This window comes from Pempheris klunzingeri, chromosome 1 (genome assembly GCF_042242105.1).
Source record: "Pempheris klunzingeri isolate RE-2024b chromosome 1, fPemKlu1.hap1, whole genome shotgun sequence".
Classification (NCBI taxonomy): domain Eukaryota; kingdom Metazoa; phylum Chordata; class Actinopteri; order Acropomatiformes; family Pempheridae; genus Pempheris; species Pempheris klunzingeri.
The window spans coordinates 16311614-16329481 of record NC_092012.1 but is presented as its reverse complement, the minus strand read 5'-3'; the positions used below and the strand labels follow the sequence as shown (position 1 = coordinate 16329481).

The 17868-nt window shown below is 41.6% G+C and overlaps 2 protein-coding genes across 3 annotated transcripts in view; both read left to right on the top strand.

Moving 5' to 3' along the window:
- tcf12 (transcription factor 12) overlaps positions 1-3139 on the top strand; it is a 76923-nt gene extending 73784 nt beyond the window's left edge. Inside the window, exons 17-19 of the mRNA XM_070846315.1 lie at positions 582-811; positions 1715-1868; positions 2466-3139. Of these exons, the coding sequence (XP_070702416.1) occupies positions 582-811; positions 1715-1857 (373 nt within the window). The 3' untranslated portion in view covers positions 1858-1868; positions 2466-3139. The remainder of the gene's footprint in view (positions 1-581; positions 812-1714; positions 1869-2465) is intronic.
- A 6398-nt stretch (positions 3140-9537) lies between these two features.
- The window catches only part of cgnl1 (cingulin-like 1), a 29003-nt gene continuing 20672 nt past the window's right edge, over positions 9538-17868 (top strand). Inside the window, exons 1-6 of one of the 2 annotated variants that reach the window (XM_070830141.1) lie at positions 9538-9667; positions 12236-13926; positions 14144-14238; positions 16043-16145; positions 16532-16621; positions 17258-17394. In XM_070830141.1, the coding sequence (XP_070686242.1) occupies positions 12286-13926; positions 14144-14238; positions 16043-16145; positions 16532-16621; positions 17258-17394 (2066 nt within the window). In that variant the 5' untranslated portion in view covers positions 9538-9667; positions 12236-12285. Of the gene's footprint in view, positions 9668-12235; positions 13927-14143; positions 14239-16039; positions 16146-16531; positions 16622-17257; positions 17395-17868 lie in introns of both variants that reach the window. The other variant, XM_070830133.1, reaches the window with a different exon arrangement.

The following is a 17868-nucleotide window of genomic DNA, read 5'->3' as shown; positions in this document are numbered from 1 at the left end:
GAAATATAGCCTATAAAAACAAACACATTAATGCTGATAAGTTGAATCTGGACATGTACGCTCCTCTCTGTTCGTGCTATTAATCTTGCAGGAGCAGCAATAAGTAGGGAAGCGGTTGAAACTGAAACATATTTAGCTGCAGGCTAAAAAGTAAATCTACATTATGTTATATTGATAAGCTGTCACTAACATTAATGTGTGCCATTAATTTGGGGTAATTAAGTTGCCTCATTTAATGTCGTTAGTGTTATTTTTACAAAGTGTAGCACTATAATACTTAATAATGTAGCATGCCGCCTCAACATAATGAGTGCACATTATTACAAAATCATGAGATTAGTTTTAATTTTGTGAGGCAGAGGCACCCTGTGGGTTTAAGGCAGCAACCATGAGCCATAGTGTCGCCGGTTTGAGTCCAGACCTTTGTTTCATGTGTTCCCTCTCTCATGTCTTTTCATCTCTCTGCTGTTGTCTGATTTCTCTTCTGTTCCTCTTAGTTTCAACTAAGTTTGGTTTTTGTTGTGTGCCTTGAACTGTAAACCAGTTTTGACTGCAGGTACATTTCTTCCTTTCTCCCGCAGTATCACTGAAGACGAAGACCTGAATCCAGAGCAGAAGGCTGAGCGCGAGCGCGAGAGGAGGATGGCCAACAACGCCCGTGAACGCCTAAGGGTGCGAGACATCAACGAGGCCTTCAAGGAGCTGGGTCGCATGTGCCAGCTGCACCTGAAAAGCGAAAAACCCCAGACTAAACTGCTCATCCTCCATCAGGCTGTGGCCGTCATACTTAACTTGGAGCAACAAGTCAGAGGTCAGTGTCCATCTAGTCTGACTCACAGGAAGTAGGCCACTGGCCAACTACTTCTGTCAGGATTCTCCTCTTCTTCCTCTATTTGCATGTTACCATTTTCAAAGTTCCCATCGCTGCGTGAAACACCAGAGCTAGCAACCTACACACAAAATGGCAGGTTTTGAGACAGTGAATGGTTGTAAAGAAAGATGCGCCAAGCGTTTGTTGTCTAATAACCAACGTCAGTTGCTCGACGCATTTTCTTTGCACGTCTTTACAACCATTCATTGTTTAATAGCCAACGTCAGTCGGAGATGACTTGGCAACTCATTTGACTCTGGCAGCAGCATGCACCACTGACACTGACCAACAGATCAGTACTGTTCCACTTCACACAAGCTTCTGTGATAACGATTTAATAACGTCCAGCTAACGTTCTGTTGCCCCCCCCCATTACCCTATTTTGCAAGGGTACCGTTACTGCAGAGCCAACGCATATACCAGAATGATAATGGTTTCAGTAAGCACAGCACAGCGCTAAAATAAAGTGTGGAGAGAAAAATGAAATGTCAGTACTACATCACATCAGATCAATACTGATTCTTTTAAATGTTTTATGTTTTCATATAACAGTCCTGCAGGCTGCAATTTCATGTAGCGTCTAGAGGATCCTGTAAATATAGAGTTGAAAAAAGGGGAACTGCGTAAACAGAGCTGCACTCTGATTTATAGCGAGCTATTTCACTAAAAGAACTGCCAAATATGGATCCTCAGCTAAAATATCACAACGCCAGCAGAGTTACTGCTGGGAAGCTGTTGAATTTAACTGTGAAAATATGCTAGCTGATGATGATAGTATTATATCATCAGAGCTCCCACTATTTTTGCTCTAAGGAATGTCCGTCTGTGTCTCTAAACCTACAGAGCGGAATTTGAACCCCAAAGCAGCCTGCCTTAAGAGAAGGGAGGAGGAAAAGGTGTCTGGTGGCTCCGGTGATGGCCAACAAGCTCACACAGGGGTCCATCCTGGCCTGACTGACACATCTAACCCCATGGGCCACCTCTGAGTAGCAGACAGGTACTATTGCCTCTATTTCTCACCATCATTTTTCATCTAGATTAATCTGAGCATAAGATTGTTATTTCAAACAATTGACAAATCAATCATCTCAGGATCTCAGGCAGGATCTCAAAACTCGTTTTTATCTTGTAGCTTTTTATCAAACAATTTGGTGTCTTTTTTATCATTTCTATGTTTTGGGTTTTATTTACATGTTAATTTTGTCTATAAAATGGTGAAAAATGTGCATTACAATTTTCAAAATCCTCTGAAATCTTCCTAAATCATCATACTCATCATATATTTTTTATGACCAATAGTCCAAAACCCAGAGTTATTCCATTTATAATGGTAAACCAAAACAAGCAAATATTTACATTGGAGAAGCTAGAACCACATGATGTCTGGCGACCAGTGAATTATCTGATTTAGTTGTTTCAGCTCTACTCACCTCACTGGAATGAGGAGAAGCATCTATAAATATGTGAAACAGCAGCAATAGCACTTTAAAATCAATAATTTGTCGTAATTTTAAATCTAAAATATAGAAATAGTTTTGTACCTTGTGTGACAACCTGATGTCTAATCAGTGTGTCTCTCCCGTCCTCTCCTCAGATCAAGGAGATCCAGATCATTTCTGTCCCGTTTGAGTCGGTGACCTTGCTTCCCAGTGACAGACAGGACTCACAGTTTGTGACACCAATTGGAGGAGACAGACCACTTGAAGCAAACTACGAGACTAACACAATCCAATCCTAAGATTGAAGAAGAGCCAAGCGTCCAGCTCCCTGCGACCAGTTTCCATCTGCAAATTTCTCCCCACAAAGAAAAATAAGCACATATCACTGTCTGCAAGAAGTGTGTTGCTTCTGAACAATCAGAGACTTCGCAATCTCCTCCAACCGTATGTGGAAATTGCCTTGTGCCTAAACTGAATTGACGAATGCATTGTAACAGCAAATTGTTTTTGTTTGTCTGTTTCTTTTTTTTTTCTATTTATTATGTTATTGAGCTATAAAGTGTATGTCTAAAGGGAAAGTTAAGTAAATTCAAAGAGAAGTATGCAGCTTTTCAGTTGATCTATAGTTTGCCAGTGTCACCGTGAAAACTGAGCACTCCACCCTGGTAAATCTTTGGCGAGTCCGAGATGAGGGGAAAAAAATATTGTGGCACTGAGAAGATTAATTTATTGGCCAGTTTAGAGTTTTAGAGATATTTATGCCCAACTGAAAATGGTCATTAGCTGTTAGAAACGAAGACGTAAGCGCCCCATTTTAAAAAAAAGAGGATATATTATTTATATTTTATTCATTCTGCCACTGGCCACGTGTGTAACCAAAACTACCTGTGTTTGTTTCTGTGTAGTTTAGATCAGTGTCTGTGCCACTGACCAGCGGAATAATAGGCCCGACAACATTAGCATCAACAATACTGTCTCCAAAGGTGACAGATGAATGGCAAACTCTATTTTTACTGAAAGCTCAGATTTAGTTGTGTTTTTTGGTTCCTCGGTAGTGAGCAGTGAACAGACAGAGAGCAAACGGTTTGCAAACCTTAGCATTCCCTGCATATTTTTTAGTGTCTTAACTAAAGGAAAAGGGTTCCTTTGTCATATAGTGTTAAACGTAAGCAGTGACATATTTTGCAGATTCTTGTCTTTGTTTAGCCTCCATACAATTTCACGCTCCTGACATCAGCACAGAAGTGGCTTGTTTTTTTTGTCATTACCCCGCCACCAGCTAATCAGAGACTGCTTGATGAAGACGTAGTTATTAAAAAAAGAAAAAGAAAACGACGACCACATTTTCTCCTGGCCTGATAACACATTGCGTGATCTTTCTTTCTGGTAATACATGTCGAACGCAGTTATTCTCAGTAAAATTGAGCTATGCTTATTTGTGTTGTAACAAGTCATTTCTTTAGGCTTCCACCATTATAATGTCCAGTTTCAGTCAGTGGAGAGAACCTCTAAGTTATTTTTTAATGATGTTTTGATCCAAGCCGTGATATACTCAGTACAATAAGACAGACTAGATATTTCATACATTTGTCGAATATCATAGAACTGTAGCACAATAATGAACAAAAACAGTTAACAGGATTTTTTTTTTATGTTTTAAGACATTGGAATGGCTTTATTTTGTTTTCCCTATCAGTGTGCATGCTTTACGTTTCTCCTTTTAAGTCTTTGGTCTTAAGACTTGCTTTATATTCCATTTATTTCTTTGTATATTGTCTTCTATCATTATCCACACCTTAAACAAGGCTGCCACATTCAGAATGACTATTCTGTACAAAAAAGGGACTTAAATTAGAGTAAAAGATGCCACCGCAAGAGTTTACATTAAAGATTTATGACTTTAAAACTTTTTCACTGATAAAAAAACAAACAGTTTGTGTGTATTCTCTGACTGAATGTGGCCTTGTCCTTCATTTCAGTATTCATGAGCTTGTATTCATGTTGGCAGACTTTGATTGAGGGTACAATGTATGCCACTTCCTGCTCTTTTCCTTCATTTTTTTTTAATTTCCTGTTCTTCCTATATTTCTTTGCTCCTCTGTTTGCCAAGTTAGACTTTGCTGTATTCCCAGATGCTTTCCCTTGTATAATATACGGCAAAAATAGAAAATGAAAAGGAAAAAAAAAACATTTGGCTTATTTTTCACTGTAGTTAGTCTTTTATACAATAATACTGTAAGAATATTTCTTGAATTCTAAATATTACTCTTTCTAGATTTTTGAAAGCAAAAGTTTTGAGTAAAAAGTTTCTTACTTTATTTTACTATATTAGATAGTAAAATGTACGGTTATTTACAATAACCTGTCCATTATTACAGGAAATTTACAAATGGCATCTCAAGAAAATAGCTGAATTGTTGCTCGTAGTCTAGTACTTTAAAAGGCTTCGTACGAGCTCCAGATTCCTAAAAGTGCAACCTCCATCTTATTCTCCAGTCTCCGTTGTTGATTGATTAAAGATTTGTTCTTGTGTCAAATGAAAAGGTTTTGTCGATGCATCAAAAAAAAAAAAAAACTGCGGCAACGAGAATTTGAATTTTTTCTGTCTTTTTCAACAGAAAAACACAATGTATATAACATTTATGTTGCAATAAATGTGCCATCTTTTTTTAAACACAATTGTATGTGCATTTATTTCTCTCACCGAGCAAAAACACATTTCTTTCTGTTTCTTCTCCATATTTGCATTTTCTTCTCTCCATAAAGTTTTCTTTCATGACGAGGCACAGGAAGGATGAAGTAGGAGGAGCTCGGAAACGTGAGGGTTCATTTAGACTTCCTTTTTTTTTTGTTTGTTTGTTTTTTCAAGACTTTTCTACAGTGGATTTAGGCCAAATGAGTGTTTTATAGTATGTAACTCATTTTTGAAAATAATACCAGTGGACCATTGTAGTCTGTATGAAAAGTGCTATGAATATATGTTTCTATTTTTAATAAAGTGTGATAGCAGCGTACTGTACATGTGCTGTGCTCCTACTTTTTTTTTTATTTTGCATTTAGATGTATGCAGGATGAAGAGCTGGAGACATGTCCTGAATATTTATCAACAAGGGGAATTAATTTTAGAACACACGGACGTTGTCTTTTAATAAACTGATTAAATGTGAATTTTCATCTTTAGTTTTTTTTTCCCTCGGTGTCAATTTCAAGGTGGTTTAGTTTTGACGTGCATTATGTAAATGCGGCGACAAAATCCATAAATGACTAAATAAAAAACAAATGGAAGAGCTGAAACTAGTGTGCAGGAATGAAATGAATGCAGCTATTATGAGAAGTACAAACCTAAACTGTGTTTTCTAATGAATATTTCCGCTTCTGTAGATCGCAGCTCTCAATCTGCTACTTGTGCTGTGGCTGAAGTTAATGAATCCCTGAAGTGTCATGAAAAAGCTGCTCTAAACCGGGAGGACTGATTCTCTGTAAATCTCAGGCCCCGCACATCTGCACAGAATTACCCATGTGCAGATGCGAGCATGAGAGTACTCGTCACGTCCTGAGACGTCTGATCCCAGTTCAGCTTTCTGACAGAGGTCACACTTGGCAGAAAACTGCTGACTGCTGTTCTGCCTGTGGTGAGCTCAGTGAGGCAACGTAAATCATGACTGTCGTTCTTCAATGCTCTCTGCAGGGACGAAGAGAACGCGTGAGTGTGTTGGGCTGATGGTGGAGGGTGCGCATGTTTTCTGTAGGAGTGGGACCACCATGTCTGAAGGCTGACTTCCTGTCATGGCTGCTGGGCCAGCTGACACAAAGTCCTTGGCTCACATCCTTGAAGTCCCACCAAAGAGCCTGCTGCTCCTCCTGCTCTGAACAGTAAGATAATTCGCTTCTCTGCTACTGCGTGCAGCACTAAGAGTGCTTCTTAAACCGAGCTTTTCTTTCAAATACATTCCCCAACATTTGTACCATGTTACATAACAAGCAAACTTCCTGAAAACTACTATGAAATTATAAGCAATCTTTACGGCTGCACAGCATGCTGAAGCTACTGTGCTGTTGTATTTGGTATATCTGTGAAGAGGAGTGTCGTGTGGAGTTGTTGCTTCAGGTTCAGCACCTGAGAGCTCTGGTTCACCTGCTTCATGTCACAGAAAGAGTCTGGGGGTCCTGTGTAAGAGAGGTAACGGTAGAGGGGCCTTTTGTTACTGACATGACTGCAGCGTCTTATGGACAAGAATAATAACATTGTGCACACTGGTGAGTCACAGGAGTTAAGGGTGTGAGTGGCCCCTGGGTGAGTGCTGTTGCTGAGCCTAGTTCTAATACTTTTCCAGTCTTTTAAAAGACAGGAGGAAGTTGCAAATCTGTCTGAGAAGCATCTGTAAGAATTTTGTGTCCCTTTTTTCATAGTCTGATGGTGCTTTCTATGATATGGAAAGGTTTTCCAGCTTTTCATGTCACAGGAAGGAAAAGGAAAAGTCTTTGCTGTCCTTTCTTCAGTCCTGTTGTGTTGACTTCCCACTTTAAAGAAGAGGAAATTGTTACGCCCAAGGATTTGTAGTTCTCCACTTGTCCACCAGGCACAAACCCTATTTTCTATAAACTGAACAGACTGAGAGCGGGAAATTCAGTCTTGAGTTTTGGCTTTTTCCTGTCATATTGGTGCAGAGCCAAGTTAAATTCACAGCAACTTTTCCAAAAATGATTCAGTCAAAAATCCACAATGGAAAAGATGGAAAAGAATGAGCTAAGCATGTTCCTCTATGACATGTCTGGTGCATGTCCGTCAGGTTGAGCTGTCCTGCAAGTCCTTCTAATCAGGACAAGACTGAGCTATGTACTGAGCATGCCCAGAGGTCCCAGCTGTGGCACCTCAGCGGAGAACAGAGCTCTCATTGTGTGCTGCTGTAACCCAACACAGTGGCACTGAGCGCAGATTAAAGGCTGTGGTGCTGTGCGGTCTCTCTGCGGACACAAATATAAACAGTGGCCCACTACAAAGGCACAGGGGCAGCTGGGCCTGCAGCTTAATGTAGTTTATAGTGCAGTGGCGAAGCTTATAGAAAGACCTTTGAGTTTATCATCCCTTCAAAATCTCAGTGCAAGTCATTAGCAGTGCTTTTAGGTAGAATTTGAAAACTATAACCACTTTTGCAGTAGTATTAACTATATAGACATTTAAGTATGTAGCTTAGTGGTCATGGGTATTTTAACATTGTGGCATTACTACATTTTTTATTTAAAAAAAAGCAATTTGAGTCCAGACTGTTCATATTATGAAAGTAGGGAAACTCATAGTATGAAATACTGTATGAGAAGTGATGGTACTTTTATTGGCTTTTTGCATCCAGCACCACAAAAATAAATGTTCTGAGCAGAGCTGGGAATTGTTTGACTTTTTTTTTTTTTACACATAACAACATCTCAGTACCAAAACAGTACTTTTACTGAAATCGTGCTTGAGTGTAAATGTTGGTTAAACGTATGCAGCAATGCAGCAGCTGACAGGAACAAGATTACAAATCTGACTGGACAGCTGGGATCCAGCTTTCGGTGCTTGACAATCTTTTCTTTTTTTAATTTTTTTAATTTTGTGTTTCTCATATTTTGTCCACCTGGTTTTTATGTTCTGAACAACAGAAATATGAGGAAAAACTTCACAATATCACGCGATCCAATGTTAACTAACACAGTGTTAACGACAATACAACGTTTACTGTGTGTTTTTATTGGATTTCTTAACATCATACAGGACTTAATGCTTTTCTGGTCACTCAGAATTAACTGCATTTCTGTTTTTTTAGTGTGCCAGTACAAGCAGAAGCAAATTTAGTTCTTTGGTTATTTATCAGTTTATTTTTTATAATGGTTTATTCTATACAGTTCTGTTTATAATTATGGGTATTCCCTTTTCAAAATGCTGTGAAAACTAAATATCATAACACGGTGTTGCCTCTGTTCTATGAGATATTCTGCACGCACCTGAGTGGTTAGATATTTATATACAGTATGTACACATCCCAGTGCACCCACAGTGTGACTGGAGCTCACTGTAATCCTACTGCTGCTACTACCTGCTTCTTTATGCCATCCTAGATATTATTTATCACATGCTCAGTGTTGTTCGCTTACTCCTGCACTTCCACTTTAAGTCCATGCTCATTTCATTTCTGAAATTATACTCGCTCTCCGGAGCAACATTACTTCCTCCCACTCAGCAGGACCCATGACATGATTTTACTCTGCCATGCTGGACTCCCAACATCCCAGCGCATCACACAACATGCTCACTGCCTGTGGTGGTGCGTTTACTGCCCTGTCTGCGTAAGTTGCACACGCATGCACCAGCACAGGTTCTCGTTAACTAACCGCATTCAAGTCAGCGTACAATCCACTAGATGACGCTCTCGGTTTTTAAAGACATGCAGCTGCAAATTACATTCATGCAGAGTGCAAATAATTAAACTTTAAACAAGTTTGAGGCGATCATATACGTGAAAAATCCTTTATTAAATTAAACAATTCACAAAACCACCGCGTTGTGCAAGAAATGAACATGCATTTATGAACTCAAATGTGTGACCTGTTACTTTAATCTCCCAGTATTTCGTAAATATTTCAGTATTTTGGGTTTATTTGTGCAGTATTTCTACGAAGGATATATTAGTAGCACTGTGTCCTACATCCACCCATACACTTTTTTTTTTCTCACAGCAAAATATTGACTCATACTCACAATTTATGAGCTCATTTTATTTTAACGAGACTGTTTTTTTGTTCTTGATGTTAGTCCAACTTCTTCCAAACACAATAAAACACACCTTCATAGCTTTCTTTGGCTAAAATGTAATATTCATTATAATTTATTCGGTTTAACAGACTTCATGTTTGCCTTCTTCAATGGGCTGATATTACTATTTAACTAAGCGGGTGTCAGGTCGCACCCACAGCTTGTTTCCCGCTGCTTTCAGAGCCTCTGAATGCCCTACTGGACTGAACCGAGCCGTGCCCGGCCGGTCCAGGCTGGGCTGGGCCCGGGTCCGGGTCCGGGCCTGCAGATGCTCCACGCAAGACTCCTGGTGTGAAATCTGTTCCTGGACCAGCGGACAAGGTCCTGAGTGGGTGGGCGGGTCGGTGCGCTTGTTTCGGGAGGCGGAGCGGCCCGGAGGGTCGGACGGACGTCCTCCTCAAACTGTCCTGCTGCCTCTCACTCAGAGAAAAAAACAACACAGGACCAGATAAGTTAGCAAGCGGTGGCGGGGGCACTTTGCTCAAGCGTTTACCTCTTTAAACCTCCTTTTAAAACAAACTTTTGAAAAAAGCTGCGATAGCTGAACAAGAGAGAGACACGACTGTGGTGAGTAAACTAGCGAACAGTTTCATTGTGGAGGTTTTCAGGCTGATGTGGGAGCGTTAAACTCTACTAGAAACAATTAACACCAAGAAAAGACTGTTTAACTTGCTATAAACACGACTTAACTAAAGACTCAAGAAAGCTGTGAAGAAACTCTTTAGTTTTACAGTAAACCTCAGGCTGCTGGTGTGTTTTCATGCCACCTGTTGCACTGAGCTGCGATGCGACGCGTCCACAAAGTGCGTCAAAGTGTTTCTTCTCCAAAGTTAACAAAGTGACTAACGTGAAGCTGTTTGTCATTTAGAAACCACACGTCGGTGCTGCACCACTTAAACTGCGCTCACGGTGCATTTTACCTGTCGCTCCACATTAGTGAACTCCCATTCATGTTACGTAACTTCATCATATTTTCCCACAATGTTAATCCGAGCTGTCTGGAGTGATTCTGTTTTACGTTCACTCCTTTAAGACTCGCCCTCGGCTGATTTTTACTGATTTGAAGTCTCCATTTACTCATGTGAGACATTGCAGCTGACCCTAACGGTGACACAGAAGACTAATCAGCTCACATGAGCAGATAGAAATCTGCTGTGATGAGGCTCTGCAGAGTTTCCCCTCTGCACAGATCAAAGCTGAGGCCTTGACATCCAACCTGTGCTGACCTTTCTGCTCTGCAGCACAGAGGTCAGTGAAGGCAGCATGTCCGCTGTGGAGGACAGCTCACTGAGGGTTTGCTTCTTTTGCAGGGAAAAATACAATAGGAGGAAAAAAAAGTTGCACTTTTGTCACAGCCCTTGTGCTTTTGGATACATGTGACACTAATGATGAAAGGGTCTATTGTGTCTCCTGTAGCTAATCTGTCCTCGACAGCACTCTTCCTGCTGGGCAGGACACTTTACCTTGGCCTCCGTCTTCCCTCCTGTGCAGACTGAAGAGTGTGAAGCTGACTAATTCTGACTAATTGAAGCAACGGGGTAAACCAATCACCTTACTAACTTTTCAAAGCCAAGGTGAATTGTTCTCACATGGTGCTGGGAGGGGCTGGCACGTATTAAATAAATAGTTTCTTGCGGAGATATGGCAGAGGCAGGTCACCTCGCATGAAACAAAGAGCTTCGGTTTACGTAATTAGATTAATACACTTTTATGAAATAAGATGTTTTCCTTGGGGGAGAAACAGCAGAGGGGTATTTCAAGCGGAAAATGCCATGTAGATCCACCAGGAACTCACCAGCTTGGCTAACCAATTTTGAAATATTGATATATGTACCCTAATGTAGTGCATTTTTGCAAATGTAATACCAGATAAATCAATATACTGTATCATATTGATGGAAAAATAATAATATATTGCCATAAAGCTACCATACTCATTGATTTGTTTTGGCCTAATGTTAAATTGATTACCAAGATTGCAAAATCTTTGCCTCTTAACAAACACTTATCCTCTAAAGCTACATATTGTCATATCTCCAACTCTACGTGGTGCTATACTTTTACAAATAGGCCATCAGTTGTCCATAGGTCTGTCTTCACCCATTTCATGCTAATGCGATATATCCTGTTTTGCCTTTGTTGCCGGTGTTATCAGTGTCCTCTCCCAGGCCCTTCTTGGTTCGTCTTTGTATTGTAACATCAGGTAGAATGGGACACTATCAGCAAGGCAAACAGGAACCTGTTGAAAGCCCATTGTCCGGTGAAACACATGCTGGCTGCTGATGGCTTTGTCTTCACCGGCTTCCCAAGCATAAATGTGTCTGAAGAACATTAAGCAGCTTACTTTAATATTTGTACACAGTTTGATATTTATTGCCTGCTGTGTTCCCACGATCGCGCTTGCAAATCTATCTGCACTGACAACCCAGCAATTATTATAAATGTGACAAAATGAAACCAAATAAGATTTTGTTGCTCTCTTTCCATGGCATTTCCCATGAGTGGAGGCTGCAAATTACAACGCCATTTACAAGGTTCAACTACACTGTGTTTACACATGCTCACATACACAACGTATTCACTGTAAACCTGACACCCTCTAAAGCTGTGTGGAGATGACAGAGTTCTTATGTTTTCTCACGTCTGACTGACTCATGTTAGAGTGTTATCTTTCAATCCCTTTCTATTAACCTATATTCTTTGTCGTGCACAGTAAACAGTCATTTTGTTATACCATACCTGTTAGTCACACACCTCTAAGACCTTTCTAAACAGTACCTGGTCATTTTTTCTGTTGATAAGAACGTGGCTGATGTTGACTCATATTTTCACAGATATTATGGGTTCTGAGATGTTATAGGCAACACGGGGAGCTCATTGTCTCAGTCTTTATTTGGCCAGAGCACATTAACCCTAATGGCCAAAGCCATTTTGAAAGAAAAGATCTCTGTAGAGAGAAAACAGAACATTAAGAATGCAGAACAAGTAATGAAAATGAAAGCAGATGACAAAATTAAATGCAACAGAGCTTTAATGTTTCATTAGTGTGGATCTGGGGACATATGTCTATGTTCCTGAATTATGTAGTGTCTCGTCTCCGATTAATATAGTCTGTTGAAATCTTTGCTTGCACAGGTGGGCCACCTGATCCAGGGAGAGGGATTTATTTTCCTTCTGCATTCCTGATGGAGTCCTACAGAGTGACTGGCATTCCTAACAGCGGACCACAGCGGGGCCACACTCAGCCGTCCCGTCCCTCCAGGCACAGTAATGGAGCTGGGACATACGGTCTCAGCATCCGTGTCCAAGGGATAGATGGACACCCCTACGTGGTTCTCAACAACCAGGACAGGGGTCCCCAGTCCTATATCGACCCCAACAGTAATGGGTACATCGACGCAGAGGGCTCTTTTATTGAGAACTATGATGAGTATGATTTCAGGGGAGGAAAGGAGGCTGGATCCAGCAGCCCCTTCATGGAGTACAGGTCTCAGAAGATGATGCATAACCCTGCTTCTCAAAATGGTGTCACAGATTCACAAGGAAAGACATCACCCGTCCTTCTGAACTTTCAGAAGCACCCTGAGATACTGCAGCCATATGATCCAGACACCAACTCCCTGAACCTTGATAATTTCCACAGCCTGCCTTCAAGGCCTCTGTCTCTGGCTGAGACTGGGAACCAGCAGGAGAGCGGCTCCACATCTGCTGTACCTGCACCGTCCCACACCAAGTCATCAAGTCCGGACCAGAATAAAGGTCCTGTGCCGCGAGAGATTAGGCAACCCCCATCCCAGAGCCCAAGTGAGACGGCCCTTCCTAAGCCGAAGTCACAGCCTCAGTCTTTGCCTCCAGCCCAGCATGCTCAGACCAGGCCACAACCGCAAGTGGCTCAGCCGCAGTTCAAACCTCGTCTCACCAACCTGAATCCACCTCAGTCCAAGCTAGGCTCCAAAACTCAGCCCCAAGTGGTGCCTCCAGTCCAGCCTCAGCCCCCCACTGTGTCGAGTCCCACGGGTGAGCAGAGCAAGACGTCCTGCAGATCCCCCAGTTCTATGAGCAGCACCAACTCCAGCCTCGAGCGCACCCGCCGTGAGCCTGATGTCCTTCCTCTGCGCAGGACTGACTCCAGTGGGCCAGTTCTACAGTCCTCCTCCCGCTCACGCCACTCCTCCTCGTCTTCCTCCTCCAAGCCTCTGGTGGATGAACAGATGGATGCCCTGTATGCAGAAACCATCAACCGCCACGAGAATCGCCGCTACATCCCTTTCCTCCCCGGTTCAGGCAGAGACATTGACACAGGCTCCATTCCTGGTGTTGACGAGCTCATTGACAAGTTTGATGGTAAAGATGGCAGCCAGCAGCGCAGGGGCAGGGCAGGGCGCAGGAACAGGATCAATCCGGAGGACAGGAAGCGCTCACGCAGCGTGGATAGCGCCCTCGGCCTGCGAAATGGCTCTAGCTACATGGAGGAGGTTAGCCGCCAGCGAGGCACATCGATGGAGCACGTCCTGCGGCCCTCACAGCTACGGCTGCAGAAAACAGCCGGCGGTCAGGATTCCTGGATCACAGCTTTGGATGGCAAGGGCGACTCCCGGGCTTCATCTCGTGCCACCAGTGCACCTGGCTCCCCACAGAGCACCATCTCTAAAGGTGTCGGCGCCATACAGGGTTACAAAAAGCCACAGACTCGCTCCTCAGCGGTACCATTCAAGAGTAAAGGCAGCGAGGACAGTGCCTCCTCAGCCGGAAAGGTTTCAACAGCATCGCTGTCCAGACCTCCGTCCACCACAGACAAAAAGACCAGTACGGACGCAGACGTTCAGGTAAAGAGCCAGAGATGCTGTGCTGTAGCACTGTGATTGGAACTTGAATTGTCTTTTATTTTAACTTGTGTCTTACTTTACTTCATATATTAGTATGTGTTTTCCAACAAATGGTCGTGTTCAGTCCTCTCAAAATGAGGATCTGCGAGAGAAGAACATCTTTTTCCACTTTGTTAAGATCTCTCTTATTTCATGAAGATTTCCATCTCATTTCCAGGCGACACCTGATCTTCTGAAAGGTCAGCAGGAGCTTTCACAACAAACACATGAAGAGACAGCAAAACAAATTTTGTTCAATTATCTGAAGGATGGGTGAGTTAGCTTTACTTTTCTGGTGTTGTTAATGTACCTTAAAGCTTTATTTGCTCATATTAGCAAACAATACAAAAAATGTAATCCTTCGCTACTAAGTGAATCATGAACTGAGCATATTGTTCGCCCTGAAGTCCAAATCCAACATGTAGCACCATAAAGCAATGCATTGTGGAGGAAGAGACTGTTCTCTGGGAGTGCAAATGTTTTTTTTCTTCCTAGTTGGACTGTTTTCGATAAAAGTGAAGGAATGTGCTCTTTTTGCCCTCCCATCCAGGCTGTGAGTGATCCAGCTGTCTTGAGTTTGTTTTCATGCTGAATCCCACTTTCTCTTTCTGCTTTCTCTTTGCTGCAGCGAAAAATGAAGGGAAGGTGTTCTGTTTGCTTCTGTAATCAGACACTTACTGCCTGTCTAGGAAAGGCATGTTGGGTTAAAAGGTTAAATGGAGTTTAGGCTTTAAAGGAGGCACATGTAATGGGTTACCCATTCTTTGCAGTCTTTTAATTAAGGTAGCAAATTAATGTCAAGAATTGTTTTTGGAGATTGTAGAAGTTAAACACAAATGCCAGTTAAACTGCATTCATCAGCAGTTACATTAAGTGTGTGTAATTTTACAGTTTGCAAGTTTATACAGTTTTTGCATGTGCCACAGGCTTATAGTCATGTAGAAAGAGAACAGGAAACTGTTTGGGTGTGTCGGGCTACAGGTCAGGAGTCACAGGACAAAGAAAAGGAAACACAGATGGAAGTGCTGGGGCTGAAACTGAGCTACATTCCCAAGGCCCAAAAGACAAACATTCACCAATAGAGGTTATAAAGGTTTAATGAAAATCATCTGCATGAGGAGAAGAGAATTTTGAGGGGGAGTTTGGCTTTCTGTGTCAGCCTTGTAAATTTATTGAAATAATATACCACTGCTGTCATGTGAAAGTGGTGTAACTCCACTTTTGTGGATTCTGATGTTTTCACTTTAACTGGATTTCACTTTAAGGATTACATGTTCTTCTGTGGGTTGAGCAAATCCTCTCATCTTTGGGATTTCAAATGTCTGGCGATAAACTCAACAGCTCAACTCAATTGCAACAAGGCAAAGTGCTCAGTGTTCAATGCTAAAGACACAGCTGCGTTTCTTAGCTCCAGAGAAGCTTATGTTCAGGAAATTTAAGATTTTTATTGACCAGAGCAACGCTGTAATTGGACATAAATTATGTTACCATCAGAAAGAATGGGCCTGAGTTATAAAATCTGTGGGCATGGCTGGTTCTACGACCAAATACTGTGAATCACTGCTTCTTAAAAAGTCAGCTCTTGTTTCAATAATTAATTATATTAACAAAACCACTACTTGGCTCTAATTTGGTTTAACTATATCAAATTATTTGTATTATATTATCTGGATGCCAAGAGCAAGAAGTGCAAGTTGTTTACATTTGAAATCATTAGAAATTGTGATATTTCTAAACCCCTGCATGGCTGCTGCTGTATTTTTGGCTCTGGTTACGACTAATTCAACAGTACACGTAATGAGACTCTGCAGAAATCCGATTATACTGCCCATACGTTTGATTCTTCTGCTCATGTGCCTCATACAGTAGTTTATTGGACGGGTGTAATGAAGCTGTTTGTGCTGTGAGGTGACACATCAAAGCAGCATGATCCTTCCTCACCCTTTCTAAGCTGGGAATGAGTTACTCTGTTCCCAGGACAGTCTGGATTAATTCCCGGCCCTCCCAACACTGGGAGAAGTTTTTCTTTAAGCTTTAATCAGTTCAGTGTGTTAACATAGCTGTGTGTCTGCAGAAGCACCGACAATGATGATATGACGAAGAAAAAGGTCAACCTTGTTTTTGAGAAGATACAGACGTTGAAGTCTCGGGCCACGGCGAGCGCACAAGGCGACAACAAGGTAAGACGTTGTTATATCATTGTAACTGTGCAACACTAACGGTTAAAAAGCCTTTAGTCTGTAGTGATCAGCCAACTACGTGTCCAACGGGTTCCCAAAGTGAAGCCCAACCGGCTCAGATGTATTGATTTTGACGAGGTTGATAGATGCAACAAATGTATTTGTGCTAATGTGAATTTTCAAAGTAAATATACGATTTTTCTGTAACATGCTGTTTGATTCCAACCACTGAAGAAAATTGTGATCTTGAAGCCAATTTATGTTTTTTTTTTAAAACTGTGTGCATATCACAACTCTGAGGCTTTATCCATCTGGCGGTTTACTTTGCATAGGAGACACTGTCAGCTGTAAGCATCACCTCTAAAACATCTGTCTTCTTCTGTCAGTCCCTGGACATTGCTGCACAGACCAAAGCTCTGCAGGAGCAAAATGCGGAACTGGAGAAAGAATTGGCTGAACTGAAGAGACAACTTGAGGTAACAGTCTCACTACAACTGTGCGTCTGACAGCAGCCTGTTCATGTTGGCATGTCACTTTATTGCTAAAGTTGTTGTTCAAGAATACTCTCGAATCAAGGGTTTGTTTGGAAAGTAAGTTTAAGGGGTTTAACTGTTTTACTTGTTGAATTTAGTAGTAGTAGTAGTTAGTTTTGAGACTACTGGTCTGCATGTAGAACGGGCTAAGCTTAACACTAAGGCACATTTTCACAGACAGAATAAGAGAATAAACAGACTGCTGTGTTGTGTGGGTGTTTCAGTAACATGAGTAGGAATTTAAACAATTTTGTTCGCTTTGCATTAAAAGTTAATAATTGAAAGTGTCAGGAATGCATTTATAAGCTCAGTTCTCTGTTCATTTTAAACAGGCACGCCTTATGTGCTGCTTTTCTGAATAGTTGGGATCCCCCTTTGCAATATTTAAATCAGATCTAGCCAACAAAAAAAACATGGTCATTTTCAAACAATGAGCCGGCACTGTCAGCTCAATCTAAATGCCAAAGTCGTGGTGCAGGAGATACTGTACGTAGGTGCAGCTTTGGTAAAAGGTAAAAGACTGCATGTGTATATCTACCGTGAAATGTCAGAATTCATTTTTGCATGTTTTGCCATCAGAAGAATCAGGCCGACAGGACGACAGCAGCAGGTTTGAAGGAGCTGCAGCAGGAGCTGGAGAGGAGTGCAGAGGAGTGCAAGCGTCTGAGGGAGAAACTAGCCAAAACGGAGGCCGAGCTCCAGACCACAGTTGAAGAGTAAGTGCACAGTGACAAATGACAGCTAAGCTTTATTTAGCATTTCTTGAATGTTTTATTGACTTTTTAATGTTGACTGTTTTAATTCTCAATTCCAGTTTGGTTTTTTTTGGTTTTTTTTCACAAGAAGCGGGTGGCTTAGAGGCAAAACACCAAAGTTTAGCTCCCTTCATCTTTGTTGTTTGCCTGAATACAACTAGCAGTGTCTGTGCTGGGAAACTGGTGAGGGATCATGTTCTTGTCACTGTTGATCCCTACTGATTTTGTTTGGGATCCTGTACAGCGGGAGGTAGCAACAAGGAGTCACAGCATGAACCTCCTGGTAAAGCTACTTGTTGGTAGGTGAAATTATGAAGCATTGTGTCAGAAGAGCCATGTTAATATTAACACCTTCCCCCGGTCATATGTTGATGAATAATGATATATAGCCAGATGTGTTATTAATCAACTGTTGCTTGGCTTTAACCCTGACAT